The sequence below is a fragment of the Convolutriloba macropyga genome, chromosome 1 (genome assembly GCF_964194025.1).
Source record: "Convolutriloba macropyga chromosome 1, txConMacr16.3, whole genome shotgun sequence".
NCBI lineage: Eukaryota > Metazoa > Xenacoelomorpha > Acoela > Convolutidae > Convolutriloba > Convolutriloba macropyga.
Genome location: NC_134468.1, coordinates 62,999,660 through 63,020,483, shown reverse-complemented (window position 1 = coordinate 63,020,483; position 20,824 = coordinate 62,999,660). Strand labels below are relative to the sequence as shown.

Genomic DNA, 20,824 nt, shown 5'->3' with positions numbered 1-20,824 from the left:
CAAATTGAATATATAAAGAAAAAAATAGAATATGATTCTCCAGTATATGTAGGTGTTACTGTCTTAGAATTAAGTAAATTACACATGTATGATGTATTCTATAATATTCTTCAACCATCTCTCAAAGATCTACAACTCCACTATATGGATACTGATAGTTTTGTATTAAGTTATACTGAAGGTAAAGTTAGTGACGAGCACATGGATCTATCCAATCTCAATCCGCGAAGTGGCGGGTTCCCCGATACTCCAATTAAAACTAATAATGAAGTTCCAGGCAGTTTCAAACATGAATTAGGTAGTAAAGTTAGAGAAGAGTTTATAGCCCTGTCACCAAAGACATATAGTTTCAAAGACTATCCTAAGAATACTAAAGAGAAAGGAATAAAGAATTGTAACATTGCTAAACATGAGGAGTATTATAATGCACTAATGTATAACACAGAGAGAAGTGTAGATGAATGTAGAATACAAAAAGTTGGTGATAACATGACAACAACAAAAACAAGTAAGAATAGTCTAAAAACATTTGATGATAAAAGATTTTATGTAAATAATATTAAAAGCTATCCTCAATGATGGATGAGTTAATCCTTGCTGCAATTACACTATATAATAATTTATTATAATTATAAAAAATGACTAAACTAGAAACACTTATAAAATTAAATAATCTAGAAAAACAAAACAGAAGAAATAGATTAGAAGATTAATTAAAACAACAAGAATATTATGGTGAAATAGAAGAGTTATTTGATCTTTTAACTAAAACACTAAATGCAAACAATGAACACAATCTAGCATTAAGTGAACAAACGTTAAGAGCAATAGACTGGGAAAAGCAAGCTGGTTTCCAGATCGGTGAAACCGCTTCACGGATCGGTTAAAACACTTCCAAGATTAATGAAACGTTAAAGGGGACCAGAAAGGAATCTCAAGATATAGCACCAGTTTTTGTTGATACAAAGACATTTAAAATTCTTCAGAAAATGGGGGGTCAAACTAATCCTCAATAAAAATTAAATCTTATAGATTTGCCTACTAGAAGATATAAAATGAATGATGTTGATATAACCCTAGAGCAGAGTGCATTTTTAGTTAAGGATAATATATATTAATTCTCAGAAGGATTTACTGACTTTGTTACTAAATTAAATGTATTATATGATGATATCGAAGAAGATGAAATCAAAATTAAAAGGTTTTTAAAGGATATTAGATATGATGTAGGAAAAGGGGATAAGAAAAGCGCTAGATATCGAACAATAAAACGTATAATGGGGGTAAAAGATGATGTATTTGGCAGGGGTTTAAATAGCAACCCTAACCCAAATAACTTAATAGAAAGATTGGAATTATTAATACTGGAAACAAAGGCTGGTCGTGATGGATTATATGATGAAATGCTAGATATATCTAAGCAACTATTATCTATGAATATTATTAATCAAGAGCAACTAGATAATTTTGTTTTTAACTATGGTAAATAAGTAATGATGGAAAAACAACAACTATTAGCTAAAGAAGTATTCAGTCCTCAAATAACAAAGTTTAGAAGAGAAAGAATAATACCATTATATAAAGATGAAACATGGTCAGCTGATTTAATTGATAAGTCATCTCTAACTAAATACAATAATAATTATAAATTTATATTAACAGTTTTAGATATATTCACAAAAAAGGCATGGGCTATTCCATTAAACAATAAATCTGGTTTATCTATAACTAATGGTTTTAAAATAGTATTAGGTGAACATCCACAGGGTGGCTCTGAAAGTCGAAAAACAGAAAAGTTATGGGTAGACAGAGGTAGTGAGTTTTACAATAAAACATTTAAATCTTTACTTAAAGAATATGAAACAAAACTATATTCTACTTAGTGATTTAAAGGCTGTGTTTATAGAGAGATTCAATAGAACATTATTACACATAATTAATAAACCAATGTTCATCAATGGTGATGGTAATTGGGTAAATATACTAAATGATGAGTCATAACATATAACAATAACACTCATTCAACAATTAATATGACACCAGTTGATGCTTCTAATAATCCTGATAAAGTTAGATACTATGTTAAATCTTCCAAAGCAACACCAAATTTTAAAGTTGGTGATTATGTTAGAAATGCAGATAAACGTAATATCTTCTCTAAGGGATACACTTCTAATTGGAATAGAGAACTATTGAAGTTAATAAAGTTTTGAACACACAACCACCAACACATAAGATAGAAGATATGAATGGAGAGATAAAAGAAGGTAAGTATTACGAACAGGAATTATTAAAATCCGAGTTTGATTTTGAATCTAATAATAAAGTTTTAGAATCATTAAATATAGACCTACGGTCCTAAGCCAGCGACGCTGGATAGACCTACGGTCAGCTACTTGGTAGATTAATTTCTTACTGTAAACAAATACAAAGATGACAAGAAATAGATTTAAACAAGCGAAACAGCAATCGGGGAAGCCACTTCTTGGCTCATCGGGGAACAACTTAGCAATAAGTAAGGCTCGTGGTTTATTACTAGAAGATAATGATAATGTTGACATGAAGGATACCTATAAAATTACAAATATGCACCCTCCCATAGATGAAAAAGATGTTGTTAATAAAGAGTATTGTGACAATAACTTATTATCGTCTAATAATAAAAAGGATATTTTAAGTAGAAATATAACCAAACTAAGAAAAGGTCATAATCAATTAAAACTAGAGATTGATAATAATAAGTTTAATCAGAATATCACTAACATACAACTAGGTGAAATGTTTACTACCGGGCTAAAAGAATTTAAAGAAGTTAATAAAAAGTCTAAGTTAATAAAATTCTTTTATAGATGAAGCCCTTTTAAAGAATAAAAAGAGAATAGTACAATATATAATTGCTATACTTTTAAAAAGTACATTAATAGACAACAAAAAAAATCCAGACGAGATGCATTATGATTTTTATCAAGAAGATATAATGAAAGAAATAGAAAGAATTTTTACTAATTAAAATAACCGAAAGTATGACTAACCCAACAGCACCGAGTGAGAGATTACTATATCCAGATCTGTCTTCGGTATCAGAACGATTAATAAATGAAAAGATTGAAGCCAATAATAAATTTAACAACAATATTAACATTATAAAAGATATTCGAAATTATTATGAAACTGAAACTAAGAACTATAATAAGAAGTTAAGTAGATATAAAAATTATAACGTAGCTGAGATGACAGAAATAGTATTATCATCAATAGCAACAACGGCAACAACAACATCAGTTGCATTAACAGGTATAGGATTACCTTATTCTATACCAACAGCTTTTGCTACAGCAACTGTTTGTGGTTCATTATCAAAAACAATTAATACAAAAATAAGAAATAAAATTATAAAGTATTCACAAATGTATATTTTAAGTAAACAGTTTAGCGACAAGTTTAATAAAGTATATACGAAATCAATGAATGATAATAAAATAGATAATGATGAATGTAATGAATTGTTCAAGGTATATGAAAAATATAAGAAGAATCGGCGAAGCCGCAACTCCGTTGATAAGAAAAATAAGTTAAGTGTTTTTTTAGACTAAAGCTATTGGTGCTTAGTAGTAACAATGTTTTTAGTAATAATAATATTAGTATTAATGTTTATCCAGGAACTGGCTTCGCAGATAGATAGATATAGAGTTTTAACTGAAACTATAGTCTTAGTCTTAGCCATAACTAAATTATCTTTTCTATGTACCTAAGTATAACCCTCTTCCTTTTTGTACTACCTTTATACCTTCACCAGTAGTTGCAATTTTAATTACATCAGGTGTGGCTGATAAAGCAGCTCTAGGGTTTCTACTTGCAGCTGCACTTCCTATTTTACTTGCTAATTCTTATGCTCTTACTGGATTATTAGCAACTTTCTTTCCAAAGTTAACCGTAGCTTTACCAACACTTTTAAAGAAATCTTTCATGTATTGGTTGTATTGGTTGTGGGCCTATATAATCACTTTGATATCTAGTATCGAATACATATATTCTATAATTACTTTTGAATGTTCTATGATTTATATCTGGTTTTATATTATGTGGTAGCCCATTATAATCTTTGTTAAAGCTAACAATCTCTTTAAAAGCCTCATTATAATTATTGGTTCCATAATTAATATTCATTCTATCCTCAGGATAAAACTCGCTACCAATCTTACAATAACATTCAGTAACATTCATTATATCAAATGTACTCGCATCATGAGTTTGTTCATTAACATTATTATTTTCAAAACCAACTATTATATATTGTGGTCTTTCCATCCCACTTTCCATAACTAGATCAAACAAGAAGTTAGTAGCATTGGGTACATTCTTATAAAATGTCTTTCTTTCATAATAGCTAAAGTCTACATTATTCTTTTTACTTAAACCCTTTTGCACAATAATTCTATTATCATTACTAGGATCAGTACTAGGTACACACCATGATATATCTCTAATTTCTATATTACCATCATTAGCAACAGCACCAGCATTAACTCTAAATAGAGCTCTATCATTATTATTATGTCTTTTTAATATTAGTTTAAATCCTAAGCCATATATAATCTTTTCTAAATCATTTACAAAACCAAATAGATCACTCATCTTAATCATCATATACATATGACCTAGTTCTGCAGCAATATGGTCACCTTTAAGTTGACTATCTCTATTGTCTTGATTTCTAACAAAAATCACTCTCATATTCATCATCAGTACTAGTTAATAACTTATACATCAATAGATTAGGATGACAATGATCTACATATTCAATGGTCCTACCACCACTAGTTTCAAGCTTAACTGAACTAAATAATGCAGTCAAACCATAATTAGCTAATGTGATGTTAGCATCAATAGCAAATACACCACCAGCATCATCTAATACAACAAACTCTATCTCGAGATAGAAATCACGCAAATTTAAATGATTCTCTTCTCTATTGAGAATGATATTAATATTGGTATTAACCGTATTCATTGTTGCTAGATTATTTGGTTTATACTTTATAATCTTATTTTTGTGTATATCATTATTATAACCATAAGTTGTATTCAAATAAAGTCCATTTTTATTAGATAAAAATTTAACTTTTAATTATAACAGACTATAATTATAATTATGACTAAAACCAAAGCTATAATTATAACTATTGGTGTAACCGCTTCGCGGATAACCAAAGCTATAATTATAACCATAAATATAATCTAATATTTAAATATAACCAAAGCTATAATTATAACTATGGGGCCTCGCCCATGTTTCTCCATAAATATAATCTAATATTTGAATATAATAAAATGACTGACAGTTTAATCACCGGAAATACAACTTCGTTAATCTTATATGAACTACGAAAGATAAATGAAACTCTAAGTAGAACTCTAAGAAGAGCATACACTTAACTTTAGAATGATAAAGCCAACAGAAAAGTTTAACTTTAGTGAACCTATACTTAACTCATCAAAATTAGGTTTAATTGGATTATCGGTTTATAATTCGGTGTTTAATGTGAATAGAAGGAACAATCAATTCATGTATGATATCAAGGGTGAAACATGGTCAGATACCCGTGTTTTAGCTATTATACCAGGAGCATATGAATTGTTCGAAATAGCAGAATTAATAAAAAAGAAACTAATGGCAATGTTATAATAGAATCTGATAAGAATACAATGAAAAGTTTAATGGAAGTAAAACAAGGTGCAATTAATTTTGACATTGAAAATTCAATAGCCCCATTACTTGGCTTTAGAAAAATAGTATATGAACAAGGTAAATATACATCTCAGAAAATTGTCGATATTATGGGTTTTAGTACTATTAGTACTATTAACATTCGTAGTAATGTGATATCTGGTGTTAAAGATAATGGGAATAACACAGACATACTATATGCTTTTACTCTAACAGAACCACCAGGTTACTTGATAAATATTATACCAACTAATATCTTGTATCAAAATGTTACTAAAGATAGAATAAAATATATAGAGTTTCATATTAAAGATGAGCATGGAAGACCTATAGACTTTAATGGTGATGTATTAAGTTTTACTTTACATCTGTGTTAACACAGCAACTTCGTTGATCTGGTGTAGATGTAAACTTAAACTTAAACTAAACTACAAATCCCAACTCTCCGATCCCAATTAATTCTTAGTTTACCATTAATTTTTTTATTTTTAGTTATATCAATGACAATGTAACTATAAGGCTCTTTCCATACCTTATTACATATATTAGCAAAATCATTATAACTAAGTTCAGCATTTTTAAAGAAATCTTGATATATAGATATGAAGACTTTACCTCTTTGTACAAATAAAATAAATAGATTTCAATTCTCTCTAACACTCTGTCTATCTATTGTGAATAGATTTTGGTTAAGATAAATCATATTGCAATTATTACGTCTACCCCTACAAAAGTATTCATTAATAACTGGTTCCTTGGCTCTAACATCATCAAATATCATTAGTTTTTTTAAGTCTTTGGGTAGTTGATCGGGAGAGGGTAAATCTTTTACATCTTTAACAAACTCGACATCTGCTTTATCGTCAACAGAGTTGCGACTTCGTCGATTATAACTCTCTACACCTTCATATTGATCACCAGTAGAACCAATGATGTATAGCTTATCAAAGTATATTCTAGCCAAAATTAATTTTTTTAATAAGAATGTCTTACCGCATTCACTAGGACCAGAAATTGTACATCTTAAGTTGTCTGGGAGTGTAGCTTCAGTAATTTTATTATCATCATTTAGCCATGATTGTAGATCTTCATTTATATTAACAGAGATATTGTTACTAAGACATTCTTTGTTGTTAGGTTTACCCCTTTGATGTTTTTCATCAAATAGATATATAAAATTATCATTAACATTATCATTATCATTAACATTATTAGCAAAGCTACTTCGTAGATCATTATCATTAACATTATTAGCAAAGCTACTTCGTAGATCATTATCATTAACATTATTAGCAAAGCTACTTCGTAGATCATTATCATTAACTTTATCATTATTAGCGAAGCTACTTCGTAGATCATCATTATCATTAACATTATTAGCAAAGCTACTTCGTAGATCATTAACATTATCATTAACATTATCATTATCATTATTAGTAAAGCTACTTCGTAGATCATTATCTTTATCATTAACATTATCTTTAACACTATAATTATCTTTATTGTTATCTTTATCATTAACAGTATCATTATCATTAACATTATCATTATGAGCAAAGCTACTTCGTAGATCTTTACTACAACTTAAACAAAAACTCATTATATATTCCTGGATATTTACATTGATTAACTAGAATATTCAAAGCATTGTTAATTCTAAATCCTCTATCAATAAGATAGCTCATATATAAACAATAAGCCCCACAATAAGATTCATCATATTGTTGTATTCTCTCATTAGAGCCTAGATCAACATATTCTTCTAAAAATAATGGTGGGGTTTCTACACCAAAACTATCAAAGTAATACACAGGATCACCTTCTGTTCTTATAACTAAAACCCAATGTGTACCGTCAGTTGGATGTAGATTGTCAATAATGTTGAAGTTAGGTTCACTTGTGTTATCTAGAGTCTGATCTCTCATTACTATTTCAATTGGTGTTAGACTTATATCTTTTCCTATATCTTTTATTCTGATATCACTCATAGCATTTTTATCAATGTTAAATTTATTATTGAATTCCTTAAAAGTTAGGATAAGCATTTTTAATAGGTATAAAAATGGAGACGGGTATCGCAGTTATAATTTTTATTTTCTTAATTGGAATTTGTTATATAATATATGATTCAATACCAAGTAAATATTCAAAACTAGGAAGCTTTGGTGGATTCATGAATAGGAGTCTAGTTAGATTTGAATATGAAAAGGCACCATTACATACTATTGTTTATGGTGGAACTGGTACAGGCAAAACATATTTTATTAAACAATACTTAAAGTTATACTTAGATCCGCGAACAGACTCCGTCTGTGGTAAACCAAGCGGTTACACCGATCAAAACCAAAACCAAGATCAAGCTAAAAATATAATCATTGTTTGTAAAGATGATAGAGATTGGATAGATCCTGAGACTGGTGAGTTTTTTATTGGATTTAATACATGCGATATAAATATGATCACATCAAAAATTAAGTCTAAATTCAAAGATAGTGTAATTGTTCTTGATGATATGGGTGATAAGTTAAATAAGGATATAGCTTGTTATTTCACAGAAGGAAGACATTATAATATTCAAATGCTGTAATGTGTCATAAACCAGCTCAAATAATTAATACAGCAAGAATGAGTTGTGATGCTATTTATTTAACAACTTATAATGGAGCTGATCTATTTAAAAATTTTAATGAAATATATAAATGTGAACATAACTTCAATAAAATAATTAGTGAGTTAAATAGTAACTATTATAATTGTACGGATGGAATGTCAGATGAACTTCCTTATGGTATAATTAAATATAATAGGAAAGAGAATACTTTTATTTTTATTGATAAGAATAGAACTATGATATATGACTCGAGAGTTGGTTTCTTTGATTTAAAAGCTCTTAGTTTAAAAGATAAATTACAAAGCGAAGATAAAAATAAACTTATAGCATATATGAAACCACTCATGATAAATGCTACAGATAGAAATACTATTAACCACGATAATTATCAGTTCTATTTTAATAAACTTCTTACATTAAAAGGTATTAAAATGCAGAATGATGTTTTAACAAAAGAAATGATTAAAGGTGATGGTTTTAGATTAATATCAACTATTTTAGGCAATATAGGTACATGTTTTATGATATATAATTATATGAGTCCTGATACAACAGTAAAAACTGCTGGGCATGTGGCAACGAGTGCAAGTAATATATTGAATAGAGCAAGTACATTGGTTAACTTTGGATATGGGGAAGAAAAGCAGCTACAAGTAGAATATATATAACGAGACTGGAATTTTAAATAAAGAGAGACGAAGGTATATAAACAGACTATATGAAAATAATGAAGAATTTAGAGAAGAAATTATAAATTTTAGAGATAAAACGGAATTAGACCTTGAAGTGATTTTAGATAGAAGATATAAAACTAATACACTCAAAACGACGGGGAAGAAATATTTAACAGAGTGTGTCGCGTCTAAAGATAATACTAAAGATGTAATTGAAATCTTGGCTAAATATGTTGGTTGTAATTGAAATTTGGCCAATTATAAAAGGTTATAAAATGTTTAGAGTGTAGTCATAAATGTGGACTCCCTTTTAACTTAGCTTTTCTTTATTCAATATATCATGAAGATAAAATTAGTAAATGTGCATGTGGTGATAAAACATTAAGTGGTATTTGTATCAATGAACTTGCTCAACGAAGTTATTTTGTAAATTCGCCGATGAAAACTGATTGTTCTTTTAATGTTAATGATAATGTTAATGTTAATATTAATGATGATCTTAATGTTAATGTTAATGATAATGTTAATGATAATATTAAAGATAATGTGAATTTTAATGATAATATTAATGATCTACGAGGTAGCTTTGCTAATGATGTTAATCAAAATCCAAATCCAAATGTTAATGTTAGTGTTAATCCTAGAATCAATAAAGTTTTAACTAGAAGTTGTAATAAATGTAATTCTGTAAAAACCATTATCTGATTTTGAGGAGAGTAAGTATACTTGTAGAAATTGTACTTCAGCTAAAGTTAATTGTCTATATTGTCCTTCTTTTGTGAGATATGATGGGATAAGAGCTCATGTAAAGAAACAATATCCAGATGTAGAGTTAACTAGAGGATTTAGTAGAAATTTAAATCCTCGAAGAGCTATTACCCAAACTGGGGAAAGTTGTTTGTGTAAATATTATAATTTTGTATCATTTCTTATTAATAATGGAATAAATATAGAAAAAGTAAAAGAGAATATAAATTTATTGAAGAGTATGGATAATTTAAAATAAAAAAATATAGAAAGGTAAAAAAAAATAAAAATTTAATAAAAAATTTAGATAATTTTAAAAGATATTTAAAAAAGGGATTTCACTCTTTAAGCGCGATAAATAGCGATTTTGTACTGGGGTATTACTTCGATAGGGGCGATTTCGCTCTTAAAGAGTGATTCGCTCTTAAAAGAGGGAATTTCACTCTTATTTTGAAATTTTAATTTTTTGTTTTTTGGAAAAAAATTATTTTTTTAAAATGAAATATGTAAAATTAGCTTTCTTTCATATTTAGCAACCACTAATAGTACACGAAGTCAACAAGCTTGGTATAACATTGCATTACACATCAAATGAAAAGTGCATGTCATGCTAAAATGGCCGCCACCATTGACAAAGAAAGCCACCACCACTAACAGAATGAAATCAAACAAGTGAAAATTTCGAATATAATATGCCCTTAAAAATTAGCTAGTAAGGTGAGTATTTTTAATTTTTTAAATTTTTAATAAATTATACAGAATTCAATTTAATGAAGGATTTAATTATTATTTTACTTTCAAATAGGTGATTACTTGGGAAAGGATAACTAATTTTAAGTTAAAATCTTGCCAGAATACTCTAGAAGAAAGAATGTTCTAGAATAATTCTCCATGTGGGGACCTTTATTCTCCACGGCACATTTTGGCTATTCATCATGAGTTTCACTTCACTACAAAAACTTGCAAAAAATTTTAAACAATTTTCGTCATTTGACGAGACTTTAATAACTGGAGCTTTGCCAAGCACTTCTTTATCTGAAGAAAATCTAAACGGTTGACTAATTTAACAACTCAATTGATTACATTTTGTGAGGAAAACAAATGCATACCCGACAACACCGACGAACTTGAAAGTGAGACTGGAAAACCAACTAAAACAGAACTCTTCCAGTTATTCCTCTCCAAGTTCAAGAAGGACCTACTAAATTACGAGCATCAGGAAACACTGGACAAGTTTGAAGTGAATGTGCCAGAATATTTATGTTTTCGTGATACACTCAGGAATTCATTCAATGTTGGTGAATTTGAGTCTTATCTCGCCACAGTCAATAAAATGGAGGGAAGGCTGAATCGTTTATATCTACTGACAATTTCTGACAGAGGATACATATGGGGGACAGTGAAACAAAATCATCAAGAAAAAAATAAGGATACTCGCGGGAAACAATTACTAAACGGTAAAGAATATTCCTACTCTACTGTCCAGAGTTATATCAACTTCTCCCAAGCATGTGAAAGCTATCCAAGGATCGTAGTCTCAACAGACTACTACTCAAAATGGAAAAAGTTCCTAACAATGTTTTTGACAGAAGTTCAGAAGGATAGCCAGCTACAATCTAGGTGCATGACAGATTACAATTTTCATAAATGATAAACAAGTGATTGGTTATTGAGAAATATATTTAATATTAATATTGATATTGATATCCCTACAAATGATACATTAATATTGATATCCTTAGTGCACACACAGTTGCCATTAAGAAAGGTCGAGCAATACTGCCGTAGCGTGGTAAAGGCGAGTCAAACCTTTAACAAGACCTCTCAAGACTCGGCTCAAAAAAATGTACCCTGGTACATAGAATCACTCAGTTAAACATCATAGATCAATCGTCTCCAAGGGTGAAGTCAAAATTTTAAAGAAACTTGTTTCTTATTATCGATTTCTAAGCAATTTTGAGTTATTATCAGTCCATCCGATTCTATTGAAAAAAAAACTTTGTGAGATGATTAACCTGATTTATTTCAATATAGTTTGGCATATTAGATATGAAATTAGGCTTAAAACTAGCTTTGAGAACTTTTGGAGTAAAATTTGGCCCTATTCGACATGCGCGATTAGCGTTAGGAGAAAGGGTCAAATTTTACTGGTGGTTGGTTTCCTTGTTTTATCCACTACTCTAGATTAGTTATGGCTGTATTATGAGGTGTTTATAATAGCCGCAAAGTTTTTTTTACGTAGATTTTCATAGAAAATGAGGATTCAGGACGTCTGTTTCATATAATTAGAGTAGTAAGTAGTAATCCACGCCTCCACAAAAGTTAACTTTTGTGAATCGAATCTGGTAATTTTAAGTATTGCTTGTCTCAATTTGTAGCAAAAATTCCTTGAGTCTTGGTCAAATTTGATGAAAAAAAATGATTTAATCAAGTTTTTATAATTTTTACTGGAAAATTAATTTGTATCATTGCTGTCACAGTTGCACAATATCAGCGTTTGTAGGTTGTTAGATAGAATGACTTCATTAGTTTTAATCTATTTAACATTCGTTTTCATTTACAGTTAACTTTGCGAATGGCATCTTGCAATCAAGTTTGGCTGCAATCATTAACCATTAATTTTTTCTCTGTAGCAAATGCGGACATTAGGTTTACATTAGGTTTATGTCAAAAAAAGAACGTTAAACGTTTAAAAGTTTCGCAAAAACAATATATATGTGTGTGTGTGTGTATGAGCTCAATTATCCTTTCTTTGTATACATACTTATGAAGTATAAATATATATAATCATTTACCTCCATTTCCTTTAATAGCCGTCTTCTCACACGTTTATTTTGTGGCGCTGTTTTTACTATCCAAAGTCTTTGGATTGTATTGGTGTGCTGTCTTTTTTAAAGATCTTTTATCACTTTTTTCGGCTTTTTCATGTCAGTGAGCAGTCAAATTAGAGTGGTGATTTTATTCATCCTGGAGTAGTAAAGGGAGAGAATTTAGGTTTAGGAAGTATTTTTCCGGGTACCTTTGGAGTGGAGTGAGATGTTAGTATTTGAACAAATTTTAGGTTTTTGAAAGCCACTTGTTTTTCACTTGCAGCAATTTGACTGATATTTTCGGTGTTTCTTCTCTTGAGTGCTATTAATATGATACATTTCTGTTCTAATGGCGCCTATTTGAAATTGATTGAAGTCATCAACGAGTAGTTAATGCTTTTTTACACTGACACTTTGTTGTCATTATTAAATTTTGTTGAAATTTTGATTCTTTTTTGTTATTATTTCTTTTGTCTTTTCACCTATTATCATGAATTACATTATCATTAATGAGGTATAAATGAGCTTTATTAATTGTTTGAGTTTATGACTAATGGTTCTCATGACTTCGACACTATTTGTTCTCAAAATATTTTAATGATTTTTAGTTTGAGAATATTTGTTGTACTTTTTGTTGTCTTATCAGTTCATCCATTTAATATCATTCGGGACAGGTCTCATAGGTTGCTAATATGAATTATTTTAATGGATTTAATTGTTTCAGTTCAAAGCTAATTCTTTCTATGACTTCGACTTTCTTCTTTTGAATAAATGTTATTGCTTTTTGTCTTATCGCTTAGTCTCCTTAATGACAAGTCTTATTGGTTGCCAGAGCTGCCTTAATATTCGAATTAAGCGTTTGTTTTTAATTGTCTTTCTTTTACGTATACGCTTTTCGTTTTCAGATTTTTTAGTTCTTGTTGTACTTATTGCTCTTTTGACTTTAACCTCATTAATGGCAGATTTCATTGGTTGCTAACGAGCAATGAGCGAACTTAATTAGTCACCTGAGTTCATATTAATCGTTTTCAACATTCTGGCACCTGCATTTTGACAAATAAAAGTTGATTGCTTGGTCTTAAATGTTTTGTTTAATAGCCGCCCTCATCTTCTCAGCCGGCTATTATTGCGCTCGTATTTTTTTTTTACTTCGTCAAACTTTTTTTCGCTTTACCATTTTGCCGCTTTTTCGACATTTTGCGTGAAATCTTTTTGACTTCTCTAGGCTAGTTTCTCTCTTCTCTCATTCTGCTAAAAGTGAATTTGAACATCAGTTGCTAAGCAAAGCAATTCAAATTGCACAGAGTATGTTTTTCTTGTGGTCTTATCGCTTTCTCAAAAAAAATAATTTCTTTTTGGTCTTCTAGTGTGGCGTAATTTTGTTCAATTTATTGGCTGCAACTTTTAGCTAACGTTTTTATTCAGTGGGATACCATTTGTTTTTGAAAGGTCCGAGTGAATTTATGAATCTCGCCTTCATTTGTGGTTCTATTGTCCTTTTTTCAGCCATTAGATTTCAGTGTTAGTCCATCAAATTTCAGCATTTTTCAAAATAACACAAAATAAGCTTCTTTATTTAAGTTGACAGATTAAGACACCGAAAACTGCTTATACAATTTTTGTTAATTTTAAGAGGCTAGATCTACTTGCGCCCTCTTTGATAGTGTTCTTGAAATATTTTTTGTTGTTTTTTTTTGTCAAGTTGTCAAAATCCATAATATTAGGAACATTTACGTATTCCTAATAAACGAACAGCAGTAGCAATCTCAGTTTTGTTCTAGCCGTTGTTTCTTACAGTCCAAAAATAATTCGGATTGTAATCAGTCGCTGTCTTTTAACAGTGTTTTTGCATTTTTTGCATTTTTCATGTTAATTCCAGAAACGAACTATTCAATTGAAGGCTTTTTTGGGACATGTTCAGTTGGCATCCTATGGAGGTTCAAGGAAACCAATCTAGTTTTTTAGTCCAAAGCTTTTGGTCTATTTGACTTGTAATATACTTTTTTTCAAAAAAAACTTTGGATTATTGAGCATTGCCACTTTTTCTATTGTTTGATGATTTTATTGCTTGAGGTCAGCAAAGACAGGTCGCATCGTCTTTCAAATGGATGAAAGTTTAACATCCTTGAGGTTTTACCTTTTGGGTAATCTTTAAATTAACGAAATTTTATAAAAAGTTCTATTTTTGGATATTTTCTCATTTTTGAGCTTCTTTTCTCGTTAATGAGAAAAGACGTGCCTTGTCACGTTGTTGAGTTAAGAAATCACTTTAATGGCGTTTTAAAAGAGGGCAAAATTGAACATGTCGGTTTTTGCAGTGCGTTGTTTTTGGTTTTAACGGCTTCGACGTCGTCTTCTGATTTTTTTTAATGTTTGTCTTTTTTCGTCGTTCTTTTTGTAGTCGGATAAAAAATGCAGGTCTTAGCGGCTTTGTATGGATTAGCAGAATGAACACCTATTTACTCATTTCATTTCAAGCTTATCATGAATTTGAGATCAAATGTTTTGGAAAATTATAGAGATGTTTTAATTTCGCACATTCCTCTTTTTTTGTCTGTTTGTTACCTAGTCTAATTAAGTGTACGCTTCGTGTGACATCCTTGGTGTTTAGGAAAGGAGAACGCAGTATATGTAATGTTTTTCGTACATTGCTTATTTTTTAACAGCTTCAACACCGCTTTTTGTTTAAACTTTTTTTTCCTGTATTTGTCGTTTTTTTGGTCGACGTATGACATGTAGTGAATAAAGACAGATCTCAATGGCATTCTGTGCAGACATAATGAACCTGTTTAATGATGTCAGTACTACTTAAGTGAATTGTTTTTGAAAAACACCAATGAATTTGTTAGCTTTCCCCTTTTTGCTCTTTGTACACTTGTCCCCTAATATCATTTGTCAGAGGTCGCATATCGTATTCTTAGTGTTAAAAAAGACGCAAATGACTGTATGCTGATTTTTACAGAATAAATTATGGATTTGACTGCTTTGACACCGTTTTCTCGCAAAATTTAATTGAGATTTTGTTTTTCGTATATATTTGTCATTTGTTTTTGTAGACGTACGACCTTTTCTGGATAATGACAGGTCACAATGTCTTCATATGGAGGTATGAGGTATGATTGAACATGAACCTATTTAAAGATTTCTGCTGATATCTAATGGTTTTCCTTATTTGAAATTGTTTGTTTTCAAAAACTAAAAACTTTTTTTTGCCCTTTTTGTCTGCTTGTTGTCTCAGTTTTCTGAATTCACATATCATATTTTTAGTGTTAAAGAAGACGCAATTGATTGTATCCTAATCTTGACGGAGTAAATTATGGGTTTAACGGCTTTGACACCGTTTTCTCGCAAAATTTGAAAACAATTTTTGTTTTTCGTATTTGTCATTTATTTTTGTAGATGTACGACGTATTCTGGATGACGGGTCTCAATGTGTCTATGTGGACGTATGAATGGAGATAAACCTATTCAAATATTTCTGCTGATATCTAATGGTTACCATTATTTGAAATTATTTGTTTCTGAAAATTAAGGTATCTTTCAACTTTGCCGTTTTTCTTTTTTGGTGACTTGTTACCGAGTGTCGTTAAGGACTGGTAGTATGTTTTTTTCTAGTGAAGTACATATTAATTTGTTGGAGTTAGCTGTTTGGCTCTCTTTTGTTTTTGTTATTAAGCATTTCTTCAAATAACCGAAATTGAGTTTTATGCAGAGGATGCAATTAATGTAATTAATGCAATTAATGTATGTTGCTGTTATTTGAATTTGTTGTTTGTCTTGTCTCCAAATCTTAATGATGGCAGGTCTGATCAGCCTTCTAAAGTGGCATAATTTTTTTACTAAGTGATTTGAGTTGGAAGACATTTTCATAACCAGTTATTTTTGAACAACATTTGATTTTTTGAAAGCTTTCTAACTCGGATCTTTTCCGTTTGTGCCCCGCCTAGTACGTTATGCAACCCCCAATCACAGAGCACATGTCATTACACTGTAAATCATTATGTTAAATTATGGCACGTGCGTCTAGGAGTGCAAATAATCTGCAACGACTAAGCGCGGGGGGGGGGCAGGGCACAAACGGAAAACATCCTCTAACTCTTCCTCATTTGTTAGACAATTAAGCCAAAAATGTGGATGAGTGGGGTCGGAACATTAGGTGCAAACGCACATTACCGAGGCTCCTTGTATCATCTTTTATCACCTACACTAAGGTTTTTTGTCCATAAAAAAGTTAATGCGCCAAAATTAAAATTTCTCTTTGCTAAAATTGCTTTTGAATTGCTCTCAAAGAAAATTTGTAGCAATTATATTAGTCCTGTGGTCGTTTTATGCAATTTTTTGTTTGACTGACTTCTCTTTCGGCGCATTTCTTTTCGTCCTCAAAAACGGTATAAACAGGTAGCGCTCGGAGGGCATTTATTGGCCGAGCAGCTCTTAGAGCCTTAATAGTCTCTAAGTATGCGATTCACCGAAACTGTGGAGACAATTTCTAGGTGCGAGGGGGCGACACTTTCTTAGCCTTAAAAGTTTTAGCCCTCAGTCACACCCAGACTGGTTTTTGGTCATGCAGTAGCAATAAAATGGGATTGTAATCAGCAAAAGGGGGAACTTCTTATGATAGAAAATTCTAACTATCCTTTGAAGTATACTAATGGTTAAATTAGCAATATTAGATGTAATGATGAAAGAAGGGTCATATTCTCTTTTCTTAACCACGAATTTTTGGAAGACATTGAACAAATTCTGCTAAATATGGCGTATTAGAAAATTGCGTCAAATCTCGTCAATGAAATATTCTTGGAATAGTACCACTCATATTTTTCAAGCAAGATAGCAATAGTCCAGAAGTGACAGAACAAAAACGTTCTTTGAGTATAAATTCTCACAAAGCAAAGGAACGGGAAATACTTTGTTTCTTTGCATATCAAATTTACATGCGGTAATAGACAAATGTATCTAGGGGAGAACTCTAGGGAAGAATTTAATATTGTTTGCTTAAAAAGGTAATTCTGTTATTTGTTTCAGTGGAAAGGTATCTTGCTAAGTGACGTAGGTGACTATGAGGGCAGTAAGAAGAAGATACAGAATGCGTATATCATCAGGGATGAGTTTGTAAAGGCATCCGAGCTTAATCCGAATGATGCCCTCTGCTACTTTTTGTTGGGTGAATGGTGCTACACTGTATCTGACATGAGCTGGATGTTGAGACAAGCAGCCAAAGCAATCTTTGGGACTCCACCCTCGTCCACTTTTGAAGAAGCTCTCAAGCATTTCTTAAAGGCAGAAGAAGGTGCGATGTATTTAGTTTCTTAATATAAAACAGTTTCCTAAATAAAATTGTAGCAATTCTATCAGCTATCTCATGTGTTCCAAATCAACAGGTTTAGCAGAAAGTTTAGGAGTTATAATTTTTCAAAAGGTGTGTAATGGAATCCCTTTCTTGCTCTTATTGAGGTTAGCCAGATTTAGCAGATTATCGGGAAATGGGACAGAGAAAATAAAATGTTGGTTAATTGGGCACATGAAGACTTGGACAGGGAAAAAACTGGACATTTTTTTCAACACCAAAAAAATGAAATTGTGTTGCAATATCTCAGACTGCGGATACGCATATGAACTCAATTTCTAAAAATGTGTTGCCAGAATTTGCAATAATCATAGTGTAACGAGAAATGTGCATTCGAAATGGAAAATGAAAAATCACGAAAATGTAAAAACTCGTTTTGAACATAGTTATGTTCTGCTTAATGAAAAGGTTTAATATTAAATGACAGCTTACTGCTTAATTGTTGCATTCTTCTTGAAAAAACTTTTAAAAATATATTGTACTAAACAAGTTATTCAGTTGCCGTGTCAATTATTTTCTGAGCTAGAGAAAATTGTTGATCATGTGCTGAGTTCAGTGAAAGATTTTTGCCTTTGAAGAGTGTTTTTGACAGAAAAGTGCATATAGATAACCGGTTTTAGCCGTTTTGTGTCCAAGTGGCCCAGTTTTTTTGCTTGAGCAGTTCACCCCCCCCCCCAACCCACCCTTTCACATCGTTCAGGCCGTAAGGGTTAGTGCAGCCAAAAACCCCTCCCACCTCCCCCCACTGGTATCTGCACCACCCCCATCAGCCCCCCGGTGCACCCCCCTCCCCGCCGCTCCGCGCACCTCACTCCCTGTCAATTAAGCCTCACTAAACCCTGGCTAGCTACTAACGTAGCCAACCGCTCCTTGGTTGTTTGAGAGCACTTCGGTAGACGTTAGCCGGTTATGTTAGTTGATGTTTTGGGCGTTTTTCAATAATTTCATTTTTGGATCTTCGAGCGCACTCTGTTCGAAAATCAGTGCATTTGTATTTTCCTTTTGATAATTCATGCACTTCTTAGATTTTTCATTTTTTTTGCTTAACAGTTGATTTCATTTAGTATAATGCAGTTCTAAAAATCTGCTGAAATTCCATTCAAGATCTTTCGACCGATTATTTTTGCAAATATGTTTGAAGCCTCGGTTTTGGTTTTAAACAATTTTTTGCCTATGAATAGTATTGTTCATTTTCTCTTTTGCTGATTTTTTTGTAATAGTTTGGTTTCATTTTAAACTGCCCTATGCTTTAAAATGTTTCTTTTAAGTAGCACAGTTGATTGGATATCTATTTTTCGAAGTTGCCAAATGTTTTCAATATGAAATTTTGCAGTTTTAATAATTCAGTTTTTAAAATTATGTCTTATGTTTTAAATCTGTTCTGTTTTTTTTTGGGTTATCGAATAATGTAATTGTTTTCTTTTTCTAATGATGTCAATACTCAAATGTTTCTCGTTCTTAAATCCAATCTGGTTAGGTAAAGAGTTTTGAGAATGTTTTCTGATAAAAATTAATGTGTTCAATTGCGATTACGGTTTTTTGTGTAAGTTCTGACGCTTCGAGTTGCTTCCGAAATTCTTCCGGCTATGTTTTTTTTGTTTCGTTGTCTGGCGCTCTTTTTTAAGTTAACATTTCACACAGCAGATCTGAAAAATTCAATTTTTCTTAATTACTTCTTCCCTATGACAGCATGTGTGCGTGACGTTGTTTCTCACTTAAAGTGTCATTTAAAGTTGTTAGGTCATATGCGTGAATAGATTTCGATCATACGTGTCTTACATCACTCAATTATGACATTTGCACTTTAAAAGTTAAGTAGTTAGAGGTCAAAGGAATTCGTTGGTGCAATAAATGTCCCTAATAAGAAGCCTTCTGCGGAGTGTATTTTAATAAGCGTCATTATTATTTAACATAGTTTTTTGAGCGCCGTCGAGAACTTTTTGAACTTATATCTATATCCACTTCTATCTGTAGTATATGGCACGCGAGTCTATTTGGAAGATATTCCGGCAATTTGTAGGCTATGTTTGTAAATTGCTGTTCCGCTTGGGGTGATATGACTGTGTGACATTTTTTAACCCCAGTGTTCACGCCGATTTTGGTCCCTAATTTATAAATGCAGCAGCTTTAGTTACTTCAATTAAAAGTACCTTCAAATCGGGTGAAAATTGATTGTAGTGTTTCAAAATACTGTTGTTAGTTTATTGGGGAGGAAAATAATTGGGGTGCAAATTATGAGCCAGAACTCCGGAGTGCCTGTAGCAGTCACCTTAAATGAAACGCGCCGCGCACTTTTCCAAGTTTTAAAATGACGGCTGGTACTGTATATAAGAATGTGACAATTTTGTGATCAGGCATTTAAAAACTTGCACGTGCGTGTTTCAAGTGAAGTTATTCCCCAAGAAGCAGGCTTCAATTAACCCTCCATTCAATTGTATACGAGCATTTTATGCGACTAGTCCACAAGTTGTCTGCAGGGACTAGTTGTCTCGTCTTTTTGGTCTTTGTTGGCAGTTAGCATGTTCTATTTACTTTAACTAGATTATTGTGACGATTCACTATTTTTAAGTTGCCGTATCTATTTTCAATTAGTGGCTGGGTGGAGGGGACTTCTAGATTTTGAGTTCTGTTTTAGTGAACAGTGGTTTCTACGTGGGCAATTACGTGAGCATTGGCAAGACGTATATAAAGCTGAGGAATAAAGAGGAGGCCAAGAAATGGTTTGAGAAGGCTCTCGATTACGATGCAGAGAACGAAAAGGACACAGTTGTAAGTAGTTATATCAACAGAAAAGTTGATTTCGGTTGCTTACGCATTCCTGTTCCAACCGTGCATACATATTTTAGGGCTAGGATTTTGATCACCCTAACGTATTTTTTTTGTTCAGTCAATTTTTGTCGACCGATA

At 31.3% G+C, this 20,824-nt stretch overlaps 1 protein-coding gene across 1 annotated transcript in view; it reads left to right on the top strand.

Moving 5' to 3' along the window:
- Window positions 1-20,824, top strand: part of LOC142350482 (regulator of microtubule dynamics protein 1-like) — a 42,905-nt gene that overhangs the window by 7,835 nt on the left and 14,246 nt on the right. Inside the window, exons 3-4 of the mRNA XM_075402335.1 lie at window positions 17,596-17,860; window positions 20,553-20,686. Coding sequence (XP_075258450.1) covers window positions 17,596-17,860; window positions 20,553-20,686 — 399 coding nt within the window. The remainder of the gene's footprint in view (window positions 1-17,595; window positions 17,861-20,552; window positions 20,687-20,824) is intronic.